Source organism: Leptosomus discolor, chromosome 1 (genome assembly GCF_034619465.1).
Source record: "Leptosomus discolor isolate bLepDis1 chromosome 1, bLepDis1.hap2, whole genome shotgun sequence".
Classification (NCBI taxonomy): Eukaryota; Metazoa; Chordata; class Aves; order Leptosomiformes; family Leptosomidae; genus Leptosomus; species Leptosomus discolor.
The window spans coordinates 116570170-116590828 of NC_141391.1; the positions used below are offsets into that span (position 1 = coordinate 116570170).

The following is a 20659-nucleotide window of genomic DNA, read 5'->3' on the forward strand; positions in this document are numbered from 1 at the left end:
CCACACTGACTGGAATGTGACATAAATGGCTCTGTAATACTGCTGCTATGTACTTTGCCTCCTTGCTGTACACCAAAGGCAACACAGAAATAAATTGTTTAGAGTGGCTATTTTTGCGCCCCTGCCCCTCCCTAGCCCCCAGGTCTTACTCTTACCACCTATGATTTATTTTCCAGAACAATTTTAAATAAACAAAGCCTAGGAGAGCGGCTATGGAAAGTTGCAAGTTTAAGTCACGTGAATAAAATTTACTTTTATACCTTGAATTACATCAAGAAAGGGAAATGGACTACTGTAGAAGAACACACAGATTGTGGGGAACACCAAATTTACAGCATATAAGGCAAACAAATTTGTAACATATAAGGTAAACAAGGCATAGCTGTGGTCTTTGACTTCACAGTGGACTCTAGCAAAGAGAAATCCAAAACCTCAGTTCCATTTATGCAGGGAGAGAAAACAAAAGTTGGGACTCAGCAACAGAAAGCTTATCTCCAGCTCCTAAGGACAGTAGGTTCTAGTGATACACACGAGCATATACTCTGTACAGAAATGGAGTGAAATTCTCTCTGCTTCACTTCTGCCAGGCACCAAAACCTAGCCACTTTCTAGCTCACTTCCAGACAAATCTTTGGGGCTGACAAAAAACAACTGTGATGCTTGCATGAGATATTACAAAAGCTTATTTAATTCCACAGACTCAAACATTCAACTCCAGAATTGCCGTCCTCTGAATCCCAATTACAAGCTGATTTTCAAAAGAAAAATCACATTTCCTTGGTGCCTTCTATGAAGATGTTCCTCTAACAGTAAGCGGTCTTACCTCAGACAGCCTAGTATGCAATTTCCAATGCCCCTAGCTATTGGTGTACCAAGGAGTGCCCTTATTCCTTGGCAATGAAGCATCTCACGTTCAGTATGTTCATCCCCTTCCCCCCCAGGCTGTGGAACCTTAACAAAACGAGCCACAGAACTTGACGACGACATGCGCGTAAGTTCACAGAGCCAGTTACACTGCTGGAACATGCGGAACAGTCCCATCTCTCCAAGTTTTGCAGTCCACAGGAGTTGCAGCAGTGCAGTTGAAAGGACAGAGGGCAGTGCGTGACTGCAGTCCTTAGAGGGCCATGTGCTTTTCTGGGGCTTGTTTGTGTGCTAAATAGAGAAAGAGGATACTGGACAGTGCACTAACTAGGAATATCACATCAAACCAACGATGATAAAAGTTGAACTGGAGCTCTCCCAGGACTTCTGTGATAATAGTGCGATACTCTAGAGGCATACTCATCCGGATCAGGAGCACTGATGACACAAAGTACATACCCTGTAAATTAAAATCAAGAAAGTAGTTACTGTTTCACAACTGGCTATGTGGCTAACATACACAAAGATTACGTGTACGTGTACACACACAGATATGTATGCATGCATAAATGTATATAGGCGTGCCCATGGTTCTATGTACTCACCATTATCTGTGCTAAAAGCAGAACAATAACATTCGAGGACTTGCTGCTGGAAATGGCATAGAAGAACTAAGAAAAAAAAGAGAACAAACACTGGAAATAAGCAGTCAAATAAGTCTGATGTGCCTTAGGACAGCATGAAAAGTACATACCATTCAATACTTTTTCATTAAAAAAAAAAAACAACAATAAAAAGCATGCTTTCTGGAGGGGTGCCTGTATCCAACTTTCAGAAACCTGCAGTCTTAGTCTTAAACATGAATTTCCCTAAGCCAGCGGCACTATGTGAAAAAAGTCATAAAGCGATATATATTGAAGTTTAAGCTAAGGTACCAAAAGCCAGGCCAAAACAATGAGTCACAAGTCTCTTGAGGTAATGTCTTCTAGTCCTAGCAGCAGCTTGAATTAAGCAATCTAAATTCTTTTAATTCCCATCTCATCAACCTTACTAATAAGCCCTGGCTAAAGCATCATTTTGAACCCTTGCTTGTATTTAACATCTACATCTCTTCCCAACAGAAATAACAATAGCGACTGAGGGGGGAAATGTACTGCAGAAGGTATTTTTCCTCCCTTCCTCCCTCTGCAAGTATTTATATTCAGATATTTAAAACATAAATGCGTATTGAAAGTTTATACAGTACTTGTCCATCTAAAGTTAAGGATCTGATAACAGCTTTCCTGGTACAAAACCACATAAGAGCCCTGGCTCCTACCTTTGTAAGTGTGATCAGCAGTCCTCTGATAGAGGTAACAATGATTATTCCAACAAGAATAAAGGAAATGTGCTGAGACCAGAATTTCACCTGCATCAACAAGAAGAACACAGTTACATCTCTAATGCTAACCCCATTTACATGACATTGTATAGCTGCCAATTCTTCAGGGTCTCTCTATTTCCTAAGTGTGCAGATATCCATTGTAGACAGGTTTATGTAACAGACATTTCCACAAATATATTAGCAACTGTTTACTCCAAACACACGAGAAAAACAGATTTAGCTTACACCAATCACAAAGAACCCCATATTCACACAGAGATACTTAGAAAGTGTAAGTGACAGAACACCTATGTGCACGAGCAAACACAATTACTCTGTAGTTAAATGCATTAATCCAAGCAAGTTGACCAACATGTCTCCATTTGCCCAAAACAAAGAAGCAAATCACTGCCTGGCAAGAACACATTACCACCCCAGCATAAAATCAGTGTGAACGCAAAGTTCATGGTGCATTTTCCCCTCCTCCTTAATAAGTCACAAGTCAAAGACACATTCTCAGGGCTCTGTCCCTCTCTCCTTGTCAGCAGTATGATTTTATTTAGATAAGATAGGAATTGCTGAAAAGGCTGTAAGAATTTAATGAAGTCTCACATCAAACTGGATTCCCAGATAATTTACAGTGATCTCAATTCCTCTTGTAACTGGATCAGTCTTCCCCACACGGTCAAATACAATATTGATAGTTGCCTGCAAGAGAGATGGATTTACATTCAAACAAGAAAACAAAGGCTTACCTCACTGCAACACGTGAGACACACTCATGACTTACTTTTTATCACCAAGGAAAGGGGCAGGGGGTGGTCAGATTGTCTACAAAGGTGCTAAATGGACGCATGTAAGAATTGCTTATCTAACGTTCTATACAAAAAGACAGAGCCAGAGCTTTATTTCAGCCAAGGACCAGTTTCCTTCAGATTTTCCAGAAGCAGGATTTTAAGGAAACAGGAGCATTACTTGATGAACTGCATGTACAGCATAATCTACATGGGGTTCTGGTGGACAACAAGCTTAATATGAGGGAACAGTGTGCTGCTGTGGTAAAGAAAGCCAACAGGGTGCTGGGTTGCATCAACAAGGGCATCACTAGCAGGAACAAAGAAGTCATTAACCCACTCTACTCTGCCCTTGTCAGGCCACACCTGAAATACTGTGTTCAGTTTTGGTCCCTGCTGTACAAAAAAGATGTGGACAGGCTGGAGAGGGTCCGGGGAAGGGCCACAAAGATGATCAAAGGACTGGGAAGCCTGGCATATGAGGAAAGACTGAGAGAATTGGGTTTGTTCAGCCTTGAGAAAAGGCAGCTTAGGGGAGACCTTATCACTCTGTTCCAGTATCTAAAGGGTGGCTACAAAGAAGATGGAGACTCCCTCGTTACAAGGACTCACATGAAAAAGATGAGGGGTAATGGGTACAAGTTACTTCTGGGGAGATTCCACCTGGATACAAGAGGAAAACATTTCACAATGAGAACAATCTGCCCTTCGAATAATCTTCTCAGGGAAACGGTGGATTCCCCAACATTAGACACTGTTAATATCAGCTGGACAGGGTGCTGGGCCATCTTGTCTATATCCTGGTTTTCCCAAGAAAAGTTGGATCAGATGGTCCCTGAGGTCCCTTCCAATCTGGTATTCTATGGTTCTATGCAGGGTGTGACATTTGCGTATGTTCACATAAAGTGCAGTAAAACATTTACATACCATGAAGATTTTCCAGACACAGTAGATGGAGAAAAAATAACCCAAAAAATTGAAGTATTTTCCCTGGAAAGTTTTGGAGTACTCTATTCTCTCCTGGAAACACAAAAGGAGGGAGGGGGAACAGAACATACACACACACACAAAAAATAATCATTTCCACATCACCCACCACACAACATTTTCATGGAGCACCAGTAGTAGCAAACACAGTTTGATCCTTCTACACCTCTTAATTCAAATGTTTCTGAACTCAAAAGTCTGAATTCAAAAGTTTCTGAATGGCTTCAGGGACATGGGGCATACTCCTTCTGAACTGGAAGGAAACTGCCATCTAGATCCCAAGTTAAAGAAACAGATCCTCCCACCACATCACATTTCAGCGTTTACCTGCTGAACAGCTTTCAATTTCTTGTAACATACATTCTCTTTCAAACCACTCTGGCCTCCCAACACAACACCCATGTGGGCATTTACTTTGCTAAGCACCTTTGTTGCATGCAAGTCAGCAGTTTCCAGAAAAAGCTGCCGACTCAGCTCTTCTAGGGCATCCACTTCTTGCTGGATAAGGGACAGATCTGGCAAACCAGCATAGTCAAGGCTAGAATACATGACATGTTCTTAATGAAAAACAAAACATTCCCCACCTTCAGCCCAAGGGCCACATCTAATCGTTTGACAACTTTTTTGATCCAGATCAGGTTTTTAATTCAGTCTTAACATTCCTTACTAATACTGCACCCAAATAAATCTCAATGATACATGCATTGCATGCTCCATTTTAAGAAGGCAGGCAGTACACAGTATTTAGGCAGTCATGCAACAAGCTCTATATTCCTCTGCCTGGGGAACATATGGCAGAATCGAACCAGAGCTCTAAGACTGCTGCTCCACTTTGATCAGTGTCCCTTGTCGCCAAAGTGCATCTCACAATATGTCACACTCACATCATCTTCATAAACAAAACTGCTGAGTAACTGCTCCAAGAGGTTAGTGGTTATTATGAAGAATCTTGCCAAATAGTCAAATTCTGATATTTTAACAGCCAGTGGGAAAGGAGAGGAAGACAAGTCCTCAGCCTTAAATATGCAAACTGCACACTTCAGGTGGTCTGGCAGAAATTGTTGGTAGGCAACTGTAAGTTAGAGAAATAAGGACCGTTGTAATTCCCATCAAATTCCTTCTGCCCCTTTCACATGGGCAGAATGACTCCTGTTCACCTGTTCCTATCCACTTTTTTGTCACACTGCTATAGCACCAGTGGCCAGCCTATATCATGAGAACAATTTATTTGGTCAACAAGTCGCTTCCTGCCCTTTTTTCTCTCATGGCTTTCCAACACGGCCAGAAAGCCAGCCATAGGCTAGGTAAATTGTTCCAGCACCTCAGTCCACCCCGTTGTTTTACTCAAGAACGTCACAGGTTCTCCATCTCAGAAGGGCGTATTTCAAGTTATAAGAAAAATATGCATGCGGGTCAGCCACATGAGCTGAGGATACATCAGAACAGAAAGTTGCCCCTCACATCAGTGATGTGATGGGGCAGACATCTGCAATGCGACAACGTAAGTGTGCACATCTGTCCTGCCATCAGCTGTACACCTCAACCATGGTGATGCAACAGCACATTTATAGGGCAGGGCAGCAGCACGCAGCTCCCGACTGTGTCACAGTAAAATTATGTGTCCAACCCCTGGGCAAAAGGTCAAACAATACAGTGCTAGAGAGCAAATTTCCCAGGAGACATTAAGCCTTTTGCTCAAACTGCTGAAATGTGTTGAAACACAAATGCTTTGTAACTGGCCCAAGTAACACTCTTCCTTTCAAACAGAAGAAAGCTGGAGACACCTCCCAAGGCAGGTGCCAGCATGCAGATGAAGGATACTTTCACTGCCTGCAACAGATGTTGTAACACTTTTTATCATACCCCAGAAGCCAGTGGGTTTGTTATGCACCTCTCCTCTCTGGAACATTGTCCTATGAGCCACTGCTATCCTGAAAGAACAGAAAATACAAGTCCTTAAAAATGAAGTATTTTATTTAAAAAAAAAAAAAAAAAAAAAAAAAAAAGCCTCAAAACCCAGTTCCTTAGAAGATACTGCTAAACTAAATTCACTGCAAACAGATGCCCCCCCCCCCTTTTTTTTCCCTAAGCACCAATCTAGCTTCATAACATTATCTTGATTAGCTCTGGAGTAGAGCCCAGATCTAATCAAGAGAGATTCAGTGATAGTTCCCAAGACTTCCACTCAGGATCCTGCTTCAATCCTTAAAGGGATTTAAACCCAATTAAAAATAAAAACTCAAACAGGGATTTCTCAGTCATATGATTAGTCGCTTTCCTTTCCTCAAACACCTGACTGTGCTATCTCAAGTTCAGGAATCGGAAGATTTCTCATGCTCCCCTCTCCCTTGAACACCTCTTCTTTATCACTGCACATCCACCTCCTCCACAGACTGTGAATGCTGGATGGTATGCAGCAGCACTCTCTGATATGCTGTCACTCACTACTGGGCTGCATGACAAGCTGTTATGAAGCAGAAACGCACAAATCCATTATTGGACTGAACCACTGGATGCTTCAGGCGATATGAACGTGACTCCTAAAGCTAATTCCAACACTACAGCAGCAGCTGCATACTGTCCCTCACACTCCCACGTGCACTGCAGCATAATCCCCATGAGCAGTACTGGCTTCTGGCCTCATTCCCTCACATTTCTCCCCATTGAAATTTATTAGCCAGTTATATCCACTCCTAAGCTGAAAACTATTCATAGGATTGTCAAGGCAATCCATGATTCAACAGTGTTTAGGCCCTTTCTTGTAGCTGCAGCCAGTATTGCTACATTTGGCACTAAGCCCTCTTCAAGGTTGTTGATAAGCAGTGTAATTAAAAAAAGGAAAAAAAGAAAAAAAAAAATCACTCCTCCTTCACATCCAGCAAAACAAACACCCTTGGGGCACACTACGTAACACACAAAAGCATGTATGGCCACACTACAAGTAACAGAGATCTTAGAATGATTTGATTCATCCTGACAGCTGCCAAATAAGAATTGCATTTTTAATCCTTGTTTTTTTCCCAGTATCCAGTTCACACGTTCCATCCAAAACGATCCACAGCATTGCAGGAAAAATGCAGCTATGTCAAGGTGAAGCGCGAGACTGTAATTACACAAAGGCAAATCTTTTCTTTCAAGATGTGACAGGGATCTCTGTACCCACACAGTAGTCAGGAGATCTGCAGACCTCATAGAAAGTATCCACAGGCTTGGCCTGTGTAGAGATGTGATACACTTACGCCAAATAGGCTGATTTGACTCTAACATGAAGCAAGATGAAGCAACAGTGTCACAGAATCTACGTATTTCAAACCTGTGGCATAGTTACGTCATACCTGCAAGGCTGAGCATAGAGAACCTGCCAACCTTAGAGGTGAGCTTCCATAAGGCTTTACTAGGCTACACTCAGGAAGGAGAGAATAATAATCCCTGTGCAAAAAGCATCAAGGGAAAAAAAAAAAAAACAACTTTCAACAACTACCTCCTGCTGACAAGGAAGCCAGTATGAATAACGGTTGGTATGAGATGAAATGTCAAGATCAGCAAAGAAACAAAAAAGTTTTATCTTCTATTGCCTTACAACCCTAGTGTGCATTGGTAAGTTCCAAGTTACCAGTAGTACTGAAAAGGTGGCCAGCAAGTAACTGACAACTTAGGGAACTATAGTGTTTATCCTATGCTGTAAAATATTGCTATTCCTGCTTGTTCTGCCAAATGATTTGGATTGCATTTGGATTGATAGAAATCTAACTTTTTAAGCTCTGCTTTATATGAGCAAATAGCCCAATTATGCAAGCCACTGCTCCTTGTCAAAGCAAAAAGATAACAAAACCTACAGAACTCAAGCTTCTGCTATTTCTTGCACATTTCTGAGACTACATAGATTTTGGGGGTTTTTTGGTTTGGGTTTTTTTTGGGGGTTTTTTTGTTGGTTTGGTTTTTTTTTTGAACACAAATACACGAACTTCAGTATAACTCCCAAGCGATCAACACACTTCATGTGGCTCTTCATAATGGTTAGAAAGCTGCTATACTCAGAAGATTTCCTGCCTATGGGAAGGCAAGAAAGTGCCAGTCAGTTACAAGTCCCAGAGATCCTTACTTTTACCCCAGCATCACTCTCCCTGGACCAAAACTCTGTACAGAACAAAAAAAGCCCAGAGTCAAAAGCAGCACTACACAGTATCTTTTAACTCCAAAGCGAGTATTTTAGTATGCTCCTAGTCAATTAAATCAATTAAGACCGAGTAATTAAATTCTCTCACTACTTACCTTCTCATACATGACCACAAAAACTGAGTTAACATTTGCTTGCCACTTAACATTTTCAAAGGGGAAGAAAAAAGTTAAGCTTTAACTACACTTTCATATGCTAATCCTGATCAGCAGATATACACACTGGTGACTAATACTGAAAGGTTAGACTACCTAAAAGCTCCCTTGTCACACATTAAAAGGTTCCATTAAAACATTAGTGTCCCAAAAGTAAACTCTGGGTGACCACTGTGACAATTCAGCGTCAGACAGGCAAACCTGTGAAGTGACTATGGTAATTGTATTTATGATGCACAATTAGTAAGGCATACAATACGCAATTTGTAACAGCAGACAAAAACCTTTTCAGTGTAAATGAAATTACATTTTTTCCAAAAGTAGCTTTTTCACTGAGGGTACATGGAATAAGCTAAACCAACAAAAGCAGCGCTCTGGTGGCACGCTCATGCGCCACACTACATTTGTATTAGCAATGTTTTGCAGTTCTGCAAAACTTAACTAATGCAAACCTTGCCCTTTGCCAGAACATAGCTGCGTCCGCACCAGCTCACGAGCCTGCTTCAGCTTTGCCCAAGAAACAACAGATCCACGCAGCAGGAGAGCTCTCAATATGTATGAATCAACTTCTACACTGAAACTACCAGTAAGAGAGCCAGCTGCGGTGGCTTAAGGGTCACTTACTCATCAGGAGAGAAAGATGCCCATCTTACTGACTAGTCCAGCTGCCATCAGAGAGTTAAAATTTCTCTTGGAAGCCTAACCTGTGTCACTGCAGTAAGAAAGGGTACGATTTAGTGCACGTGTCTGGGAAAAAAAGGAAGTTGTGTGTCAGGCCAGAATGAAACACCACACAGCTCAACCAGTTCAGCCACTGGTTTCACTGGAACACACAACCCTGACAGGACTAAGAATTTTGGTAATTTCAAGAACCATCTTATACCATACTGACTGAAAATCCTTGAAATACATAATTTCGTGCTACTGCTGCCTTCTCACCTTTTTTTCTTGCTAACAATCATGTCCATAGTCTGAAGGAGTCGTCGCTCCAAAGCCAGAATATCTGCATCTGTCACATTCCTGCAAAATGAAGACACCCAATTAGGCCTACTATCCCATCTCAGAGGAAACATGCACATGCCCAAGAAAAAAAAAGAAGAGGGAAGCCTCTGTAAGAAAAATATGCTTCTGCAATGGAAATGGTTCTAGTGTGTAGATATGGCAATAGCTAGATTCAGAAAAAAAGTTATGAAAAAACGTGAATCAATGCCACAGGAAAAGCAGAAGAATAATCTCAAAAAGGTGGACAAAATACTTCACAAGGCTGCAGTTACCTGAGAAAGTAGGACATGTAAGTATATGGACAGTTGACAGCCCCAAATCCTGACAGCAAAGCCATGAGCGTCACCCCAATGACACCCACGCGGCTGATGAGCTGTTCTATAGACAGGATTCCTGAGAGAGGAAAAACACAGCGTTAGTGTTCACGCTGCTCCACACTTGGTGCTTTCACAACTTAACACACATACAGAGCTGCTTAACAAATCCAGCTGCCTTCCCACTGCAACGACCAGAGGTCATGTGAACTATAGACAGGGAATACAAAAAGAAAGAGGTAGGAAGTCTCCCTCAGAAAGCACATTACCATGCTAAGAAAGAGGGATGGGAAACTAGCTATGAAGAAGCTTAAGACAGATCTGGAGGGGACTAACAGTCAATATTTTGGTTCTAAATTAATAAAACATTAGTGATTGCACTTTGCTTTGGTGGGAACACAAATCACCCACCACACACTATAAAGGAGGCATCTTCCGCAAAGCCACTTCTGCAATAACTGGGATTAGAGTTACCAAACCAGTTAGTCCTGGCAAATTGGCCCAAAAATGGCTGAACCATAGAGAGGAAGCCCTATCCTGTCAATTGTCATTAGAAATGACCCCTCTGGATCAGATGCAATTTGTGCTCGTAGGACAGTGGATTTATGACAGCATGGGAAGCTTATGCTGCTCCTGGCTGTTCAGTATTCATCTTGTGGACACACATATGTGGTTGAGGCGACCACCTACAAGGCATTCCTCCTGGGCACCAAGGGGACTCTGAAACATATATTCACATAATACAGCATGAACATTGTGTGTAGCCAGCAGGTCAAGGGAGGTCATCCTGCCACTCTACTCTGCCCTGGTGAGGCCACACCTGGAGTCCTGTGTCCAGTTCTGGGCTCTCAGTTCAAGAAGGACAGGGAGCTACTGAAGAGAGTCCAGTGGAGGGCTACAAAGATCATTGGGGGCTGGAACATCTCTCCTACAAGGAGAGGCTGAGAGACCTGAGGCCCTTTAGCCTGGAGAAGAGAAGGCTGAGAGGGGACATCATCAACACTTATAAATATCTAGAGGGCAGGTGTCAAGAGGACGGGGCCAGGCTCTTCTCAGTGGTGCCCAGTGACAGGACAAGGGGCAACGTGCACAAGCTGGAGCACAGGAGGTTCTGCTTGAACATGAGGAGGAACAACTTTACTCTGAGGGTGACAGAGCACTGGAACAGGCTGCCCAGGGAGGCTGTGGAGTCTCCTTCTCCGGAGACATTCAAAACCTGCCTGGACACATTCTTGTGTGACCTGCTCTAGGCAAACCTGCCTTGGCGGGGGGTGTTGGACCAGATGATCTCCAGAGGTCCCTCCAACTCCTACCATTCTGTGATTCTGTAACATCAAATCTGCACTGTAACCAACACCAAGCACTGAAGTTGCATTTATTTTTCTCACCCATTAAACATAGACCTCAACCTGTCTTCTCAGGATACAGTGCCATGTGCTACTAAACATCACTCACTTTTTAGGGAGCTAGTTACAGAGCAGCTGCTACACACAGCACATTTGGAGCTTGCATGACTGCAAAGCTGAGATGGCCAAGCGCCAAGCCACATTTCATGCTTCAGAGAAGGGGAATAAATGATGAAAACAAGGCAAAAAGATTTCACAAAGGGAGACTGAGACACCCAGTCATGTGCAGCTGCATAGAGATTTACACGAGCTACAGAATGTGCTACAATACACTGGCCTTTTGCCCCATACACTGTCAGACAGCAGCAGTTAAAACAGAGGTGCCTTCAAAATAACATGACATTCCACTGGTTAACACAATGCCTCCCCGTAACACAGCAACCCTACTCTTGTGATCAGGTCAGCTAACACAATAGGAACTCAGATAAAGATAAGGGGTTTATTAGAATACTAGTATGTAATTGAGTAAAGCATAACCTTCCTTCTACTACGAGCTGCCAAATTCGGGTCTATTCAACAAGCTGCAGACCAACCAGGGCTCCTGACTCTGAGCCCTTGACTGATGGTGCATTTCCCAGCTGCAGCACGCTGCCATCACCACCCCCAGGCAAGGCACCCCTGACACAGGACGCCAGTGCAGATACTTGAAAGTGCCCCACTAGTCAGCACCGTTCGCCAGCTGCAGCAAACCACTGTACATGCAGGTAAGCAGGGTGGGAGGCACTGAGAAAGACACTACAGGTAACGTACTGCAGCACGAAGGGCTCATTGAGCATGGCCCCCTGTCACGTCTCCCTCCACAACAGGATCCCACCTGTCTGAATTGGGCTGTCGCCACAGCAGCCTTGTCTGTACGTGCAGGACAGCAGCACCCCAGCAGGACAGCAGGGAAAAATAACACAGAATCCTTTGCTCTAACCTTATGTCTACACCTGGTAGGGTAAGGCACTGTACAACTGTTAAGTGGAGGTATCATCCTGTAAAGCAGAAGTTAAAACCAGAAAACACTCCACTACCAGTGCTGGAAATCTGCAGTTGGTACACAGCTTCACAGAACCTTTCCAGTGATCTGAAGAGGATTACCTAAACCCCATGGCTAAGTTCCCACTGGGTTATTATATTCTGCTAACTCAAGCGCCTTCTGCAACCCGAAGTGGATACCTGTTTTTCTTGGCAATGAAACACCAGGCAGAGGAATCTGCACAATATACTAGCCGTTGTACTTCAGTGGCAAATGACCCAATTACAAAAAACACAGCTACACACTTTCTCTTAGGAAGGTTTTAGGATCACAGATGAAAGGGTGAGCAGACCCTACAGCAATTGGCATCCCTCAGTTTTTCCTCTTACAGATTAGTACAGAGGATTCGGTACAGTTAGATACATGCTAATGAGCTCTATTGGACCCAAACTAGCCCAAGTGCACACAGTGTCTTCACACTACAAACACTCTTGGTTTTACGACTGCAAAGCAGAGATACCCAAGCTAACTCTGCACATAAATAGCTCTAGTGTCCAGCAAGACTTACCAACTCACATTCTAGTAACATCCAACTGAACCGCCCCTGGGCTCAGGCGGTGTATGAAGCTGTACCGAAGCTAGCATGCGCTGCCAGACGTGTTGCTGGCTACAGTCTAGATAGCCCTGGTGTTTAGGCACCCTGCCATGTTTCGTCAACTGGACAGCCACCTATGCTAAACCGATCCGATTTCAGTCACGAGAAACAACAATCTGACTGAAAAAAAGTCAAGAGGAAGGATTGGTTCTCATTATCTTCTTAAATAAATAAGCTTTGGTCTCTGCAGCAAACAAGTGAATAAAAATTGTGATCAACTTTTTGTGGAGACAAAGTTTCTATGTCCTCAAAAAGTACACTGTGTTCTTTTATAGTCTAGGTTTGGTTACGACTCATTCACTTCTCTGAAGTTTTCCTGTGGTACTGGAAGAAAACTAATGCAAGTAATTCAGATGTATCCACCCATTTCTGTCAGGCTGATAACCTTCAAACTGCATATTTGAAAGGAGAGCAGACCTTCAGTTGCAAGAACTACTGTCTACAGTCCCAACTGTAGAACTAACAATAGCTCCAAGCTAAAAGTGAGGTAAGAAAGCCTATTTTCAGGATGGAAGGAATCAGCAAGAATACGAAACTCACCATGTTTTGGGCTGAGGATAGGAAATGGATCTCCCAACTTCCAGAAGAAATACATGAATGTCAACCAGAGAACACACGCAAAAAGCAGTTTCTGCCTGTGCACTAACAGAGAGGAAAAAAAACAGTATTTTAAAGATGTTCTTCTTCCTTTTGGGCTTTTTCTAGCTTGCAAAATTGCTACATTGGTCCAAAGGCTGCTTTGAGCACAGGTGACCAAAACAGGTGTCAAGTGACAGAGTTACAGCTAGCAGTATGCACCCCTGCACTTCCTACAGAGGCAGGTATTTGAGAGACCACCGTTTGCCAGAACTAATGCAGTGACACACCACTTAAGGCTTTTCCCTTAAGATGAGGGTTTCACTGTGAACACCGGGGACCACTTAGCTGTGTCCTTTTTGTGTGACCCTGAATGTGAAACTTGAAAACTTAATCTTCGTGCCAAACCAACACATTTAATACTCCCATACATGCCATACATGCCTAAGCTCAATACAAGAGAGCCAGGAATATCAATAGCTCACGGAGAAGTGACTATTAGTGCACAGAAGAGGCCTCATCCAGACAGCAGTAAGCAAAAAAAAAAAAAGTGAAAGTAATTTATTGAGCTTTTCTGCCTCAAGAAAGATTTATTGAGCTTCTCTGCCTCATTTCTTTTACCCCCTAGCTGAACAACATAGCCTCGCCAAGGGTTCCAGGGTTTGGCAACAAGCTTAAAATTGTAAAGAAACAAATTCCAGTAACATTACTCTAAAGTGCTAAACTTTGTCGAAACCCATAAAGAAAAGCTACGTTTGTTGGGGTCTAGTATCTCCTAAGCGCTCAATAAACAGGTCATGCTAAAGCATTAAGTTCCAAAGAGAAGTTATCTAGCCAGAACAAAGCCAGAGGAAGGAGGGAGCTACAGGGACAGTGACCAACACATCTCTCTCAGAGAAGTTACTTCTTATTTGTATGCATGGTCTCAAGTTAGCAGCCTCACTGCCACAAACCAAGTACTCACACAATCTGATGTTGCTCACAATAAAGTAACCAATGTAGAAGGGTACCATGAAGACTAGGATGAGCAAAATGACACACAGGTTCAGCTTCCAGTGAAAATATCGAGAGCTAAAACAAAGACAAAATACTGATTAGCACACTATCATAACACAACAAATTTCTCAGAGACAATCACATTCTTTCAACTACATCAAGCATTGGATAATACTGGCCTAGCACGCAAAATATTCTGGATTTTGTTTGTTATTTGGGTTGCGGGGGGGGAGGGGCTGTTCGTTTTGGTTTTTAATACAGAGCTCAAGAATATGTATTTCAAAATTAACAACTACCCAGAAAACTACACTAGGCTATTTTGTACGGTCACTAATGCCAGTTGCAGCATGATTCATTTTATTTACTGCTCATCTAGCTGAACAGCAAATCAAAACTAAGTATAAGCAGTAATTAATTTTGTAATGAGTGGCTGAGTCAAAAAAGGGCTAATTTAAATTGAAAAGATTAAAAATATTTAATGTTCATAACACAACATGTTTCACTTCAAAGTGAGTGGTCTCATCTGCAAGACATTGCAAAGCAAGAATTTAAAAATACACACACACACACACATATATAAATGATCAATACTCCTCTGACCAAAGGAGATTAGTCAAATGCAGATGAGATTCATCTTGGCTGAACTGACTTTTCACCTAGCTTGAATAGAAAAATACATGTCCTGTTCCCAGTATTAACTCATATCCTCTTTATGCCTTGGGGAAGGAGAAATTATGAGGATCCCCGTCACTTTTTCCTAGCTAATTCAAAGGCAAACATTTTCATCTATATTGATGTCCAGTCCTTTACTGAAGCTTACAAAAGCATTCTCCTCAGTGATCTCTCCGGCTGCAAGCTCTACAGATTAATAGCATACAGTCAGAACTAACATTACCATTTATCAGTTTTGTATTTCTTGCCTTTCAACTCCTTTGACTCTCTCTTACACCAGTATGATGAGAGAGAATAAATAGGAAACCCAGCTAGCCTCTAAGTGTTACTGTTCTATCTTCTCTTTCCTACTGACTTCTGAAGTAGACAGTTTTCGACATCCCCTTTATGTAGAAGTCCTCACCCTGTGTCAAGGGAGGATGTGCCTTTGATTCACAAATACCGCATTATTACAGAAGTAGTTTTCACTCCCTAATTAGCTTCACATCTTATTCACTGCTCTGACCATCACAGAAAAACTGATGCTTATAGTTTCTATAGTCCTTAACATCTGAAAAGTGCTCTTCAGCATGATCTGAGCTTTACAATATTCCCATAAAAGAAATCATTTCTTTTAACTTCACAAATGGAGAAAGTCAAAGACTAAAGCCTTGCCCTGAGGACCTAGACCACACTAATAGCAATTGCATGGAAAACCAGGAACTTATGGCTTCTAGTCTCACGTTCTGTCAAATAAACAAATGTTGCTGCTCAAACATCTTCACTGAGTTCTTGAAAATTTTCTGACATGATTTCCCCAATTCGAGACTAATCCATTAATTTAGAAGTTGGACTGGACTGAAGATGCTGCAGAACACAAGGCAGGCTAGTTCTCGAGTGAGCTCCCTGACTCACCTGCTGTTCAGCACTCCCAAAATCTCAAAGATGATGAGTTCAAACATGGTGCAAGAGAAGGCAAAAGTCACAGAGAAAATCACCTGGACCACATACTGTCGCACCTGCAACAGAGAAAACAAGCCAGAGACATCAGGCATTTCCGTTCCTAGCATGGCATCCTGATACCCCTCAGGTAACAAAAACAAACCACAAGGTACACTGGCACGCCACTAGGTCTCTTGCTTCAAGGCACCCTGCCCTTTGTCTAAATGGGAAGAAACCAACAGCCTGCTAGAAACCAGAGGGCAACCTCCTACGTTGCTCGGGATACAGTGAGTGCAGCTATTGGCACGTGTAACAGAGACGCCTCGAGCAGAAGCCATGTCAAGCATATAATGCTCTACGTCAACTTGTCTAATGACAGACCCTTGCTAACAGAGCTCTTCCATCTTAACCTCAGATTTAAAAATAAGATCCTCATCAGAAAGCCTTTTGGAGCCTGAATTCGGCTCACACTTGCGCCATCTCTGACCTAGATTATATTCCCTCATACCCCTCTAGGGATAAGAGAACGTGGCAGTTTTATCCCATCCAATCCTCACAAACAATTAAGCCACAATGAACACACCTCACTGAGTTTAAAGTTAACCACTGAATTTGACTTTGCTTCAAAAATTTTACAGTTGTATAAGGCAGGCTTACTCAAGCAAAGGGAAAACAGTTTCCTATCACCCCCGCGCCTCCTCCCTGTTTTATTTTTATATAACAGTAGCCAATATGGAAACTTTCACTGGCCCCAGAAGAACCCATTTCCTCAGGTATCTAGAAGTCTTTCAAACAGAAGCACAAAAGGAAATTAAAAAGAAAGTAACTGTAGAGACAATACAAATAAGAGGGCTTAAAGAAAGGAAAAAGGCCAAATGCAGTTTTAAAAATACATCTATAATTGGGAGTATTTTTTAAGTTAGAGACTTGTAATGAAAGGTCCCTTCTCACCTCGTAATCCTTGAAGAGCTTACGCATGAAGAACAGCCACCCAAATCCAAAGAACAGCACCTGCAGAAGAGGTGAAGAACTTAACATTTGGATCCAGCAACTTGCAAAGTACAAAGCTACTTCACTACTGACTGCAGATGAAACAAATGGAAGGAAAAGAGAGGACCAAGTACTCAGTCACCAGAACAGATTACAACTTGCCACAGTACCATGGAGAGAAGAATGTTTTAAATATTCAAGCATAGCAGAAACAGAAGGCTACGACAATATGGAAGATCCAGTCAAGACAGTCCATTTCTGTATTCCCAAGTTCTCAGAACTCCTCAGTTCCTGGCCTGCCAGAATCCTTTGCACTGTTGTTTCACTCTTCTAATCTACAGAGTTAAATCTTAGTGTTTACAGGAAACACAGAAATGGAGGCAAAGTAAACACTGAAATGCCTGCAACATACACATCTTCTAGGGATAAGTACATGTTATAAAAATATTTGCTGTTACTTTAAGACTAGAAGTACATTTCATTTTTCTGGAGAGGTCTTCACACTAAATCTGGTTACACACTGTTGCAATGAGAGTGAACAGTGTTAAAAGCATCTCTAAGGTAGGGAAAAGGCAGTATTGAATGCCTCAAACCACAATTTGGAGTTGCAGAAAGTCACACGGACAATGTAGGTGAAGCAGGACAAGCCGATAATGCTTTGCATTTCAATGGCTCTCAGAGCACTTTACAAAATTTAATTAAGTTTCAACACACACCTGAAGAGACAAACTTAATATCACAGCTATCTTGCAGATGACTTAAATGAAATAAATACAAACTAAGCAACATGGTCAAAAGTGTAATTACCCATCTTTGGACAGTAAAAGGAGACTGTGTTGTCAGGCCTTCCATGGGCAGCCCCCTCTATTCCTCAGAAGACTGGAAGTGAGTATAATGATTTAAAAGAACCCAAGCAAAAAGAGAATTCAGAAGATATTAAATGTTTTTTATAAAGGTAGCTTTGACCAAAGCAAAGAGAAAAATCAGTATGTATCGGAAAGCATGGGACAAAAGATAGTCTTTCTTCTCAGAGCACATGGGAAAGGCCAGAGCATTCTGTTCCCCTGTGGAGATGGGAAACTTTCAAAGACAAAAATGCAGGAATCATTGTGGCCAATTCCAATGTGCATCAGGAGCAACTGGATCTCAGCAGTGGCAAAAGTAACAGACTAACATGATTTTCAGACAAGGAATACCTGGAACGCTGGGCAAGGAAGATCAAACATACTTGCCTCGAAAGAAGAACTGAAATAGGAATGAGGTCTAGTGATTCATAACAGCTGACAAAACTTGTTTGAGGAGGACTTCAGACTTTAAAGTAACTGATAGCAAAAAGAAAAAGATAAGATATTCCTCAAGCTTCCTATCTACAGGTCAAAAGTTAAAGAAGTATGATAAACAAGTGATATTTACATAAAGTAATTCCACATTTAACAGTGGGAAGGAGGAAAAAGGTAGAGACAAACTCTTCAAAAAGGAATAAGTAAATAAAGCAAAAGAAAGAGACAAGGAGATAACCAAGTACAATAATAACAGAGAAAATTATATAAGAAGATTAGGTTTCCCTTGTGTTAAGGACTGTACAAAAGCACAGAAAGACATTAACAGTTCACACTCTATGATGCCACAGGTGAACGTGACATGTTAAGTTAGAAAATTCTTGAGCATTTGACAATTACATGCATCAATTTAAACATCCAACTTCATACTTTTGAAGACGATGAGAAGACACAAAGCTGCCATCACAAATGAAAGAAAGGCAATTTGATAAGTTAGATCCTAGAATGCAAAGCAAATAATAGGAAAGGTTTTGTTCTGGGTAAATTTTTAACAGTATCAAAGCTACACTCAAGTCACCGACAGTGAAAAAGCATGTTAGGAGCAAAAATCAAAGCATTGTACCTCTAAGAAACTGCCAAAAGCTGTCCTGAAAACTGTCAGGAAAACTAGAGCTGTGCATTTAAGATCACCAACTGCTGTTAAGAGGGGAGAAAGGTTTTCTTTCCTCAGTTCATCCCTGCTCTTACAGAACAAAAATTTCACACCAGCTTGGAAGCTTATCAGATCCCTCCGTGATCCAGTTAAACTCATTTAACCAAATACTGGAGAAAGCACAAATAAGAAAGTATGGCTGCGCAGCAAAGCTGAAGCGAAGAGGGGCCAGAACCTTCCCCTTTTGACAGAAGCGAACAGTTGGATCACCTCCATTGCTGGAGAGACAGACAGGAAGAAAGGGTGTTTAGATGCGGACTGAGGAGGTAGCAGGGTAGCAAGCAGGAGAGGAAGGTCAAAGTGAACACAATGACAAGATAAACCACTGGCAAAGGAGGCTAACGAAGGAGAAGGAAGTATGTCCTCCCACAAAACAACAGCACAGTTTCAAGTACGTTAAGACCACAACCCACTTCATAATGATAAAAACAGGGTAACATGGAAAGGTTTAAAGGGCTCTTCAGTGAATTCAGCTGGTGTAAAACATAGACTAATTGAAAGACAACTTCAGTGTCAGCAGAAAGAAAAAGCTGAAGGAAGTGCTGAATCACAGATGGATCAACGGTGAAGGAGGCATTTAAGATAAAACAGTGAGGTCTTTTTAAATTCCTTAAAGCAGATCACAAAAAATCTTCCAAAGTTGTGTGCAAGTAAACTTCTCAGGGAGAAAATGAAGGGGAAGCCAAGGGGAAGCCAAGGGGAAGCCAAGGGGAAGCCAAGGGGATATTTCCGTTGGAAGGGACCTACAACGACCATCTGGTCCAATTGCCTACGATTAGCCTTCTTGAAGAACATCAGAAGCAAAGTAAGTAAACAGAGAGGGGCAGAATGAACTTCCCTGAACTTTAAAAGATTTTTTTCTTTTAAAAGAAAATTTATATTTATAGAAGTGGGGCAGAATAATAAGAAAAGCCCCGTTCCCTCCACCTCAATTTACTGAACCTTCTTATGCATTACACTCTGACTAGACAGCGGCAAGACAGCCACCGTCACACGGAAGGAAGCCACCCAGCCGCGCGCACCGCCCATCTCCCCCCGCCACAGGAGGGGCTCAGGCCACGGAAAAAGGGCGGGCGGCCCCAACCCGGCACACCCGCAGCCTCGCACCCCCCAGCTCGCACCCACGAGGCTTCTTTCCGCCTTTGCTGCGGGGGGCGCCGGGGCCACGGTGGGGAGCGGCCGGACGGCGCCACTTGCCTCCTCCCGCCCCTGGGACCGGCGCGCCGGCGGCTGCGCATGCGCGCCCGCAGGCACCGCCCCCACGCACTCCCAACGACCGCTTCCGGAGGGACAGCGGGTGGGCCGGGCCGGGCCGGGACAGGCCGTGGCGGGACCCACCTCACCCCTCCAAAGCGGGACGGGATCGCGCCGCGCAGCAGCGGGGTACCTGGGAGGTGACCATGATGCTGGAGTCGATGAGGAAGCTCATGGCGGCGGCCAGCTCGGCCGGCGGCCGCCGCCCGCCCCGTTTCCGGCCCCGCGCTGGCGTCGGGGGATGCAATACGCAGGCGCACGGGCGCCTGCCTCAGCCCGGCGTGACGCTTTCTCCGCCGCGGGACTGGGTCCGGGGCGAGAGAAAACGCTCCGCCCGGAGGCGGGGCTGGCGGGGCCGCCTTTGCCGCGGGGGCGTGGCCTCGCCCCGCTGCGCGGAGCAGGGGCGGGCCCGGTGGCGGGGATCTGCTGCCGCAGCCAGGCTGCAGGGCGGGAGCCCTGCGGGAAACCTGCTCCCCCGCCCCGGCTCTGCCCGCAGGGGGAACGTGACCCGCTGGCGGCCGGCTGGAGGTGCAGGCACCGTTCGGCCATTTTATCACCCCTCGCACTCCCGCGCAAGAGC

The 20659-nt window shown here is 43.4% G+C and overlaps 1 protein-coding gene across 2 annotated transcripts; it reads right to left on the reverse strand.

Annotated features, from left to right (window-relative positions):
• Positions 1-665: 665 nt before the first annotated feature.
• GPHRB (golgi pH regulator B) lies at positions 666-20278 on the reverse strand. Of its 2 annotated transcripts, none has more exons than XM_086462981.1 (14): positions 20213-20278; positions 16795-16854; positions 15817-15920; positions 14219-14325; positions 13219-13320; positions 9615-9735; positions 9280-9360; positions 5830-5939; positions 4435-4523; positions 3949-4041; positions 2840-2935; positions 2183-2272; positions 1470-1535; positions 666-1324 (listed from the first exon to the last, which is right to left on the reverse strand). In XM_086462981.1, the coding sequence occupies exons 1-14, from the start codon at positions 20252-20254 to the stop codon at positions 1118-1120; spliced, it is 1368 nt and encodes a 455-aa protein (XP_086319107.1). In that variant the 5' UTR covers positions 20255-20278; the 3' UTR covers positions 666-1117. The 2 variants fall into 2 exon arrangements, with proteins under 2 accessions (XP_086319107.1, XP_086319112.1); XM_086462986.1 differs by having other exon boundaries at positions 4435-4532.
• Between the last annotated feature and the right edge of the window lie 381 nt (positions 20279-20659).

Bases quoted from the DNA above. Each gene is read 5' to 3' on its own strand.
- GPHRB (XM_086462986.1), bottom strand. From the start codon at position 20,254: ATGAGCTTCCTCATCGACTCCAGCATCATGGTCACCTCCCAG. The intron at 4,042-4,434 runs GTGCTTAGCAAA...TTGTGTTTCCAG, and splicing joins CTGACTTGCATGCAACAAAG to GAGAGAATAGAGTACTCCAA. The intron at 2,273-2,839 runs GTGAGACTTCAT...TTGTTGATGCAG, and splicing joins ATCTGGGAATCCAGTTTGAT to GTGAAATTCTGGTCTCAGCA.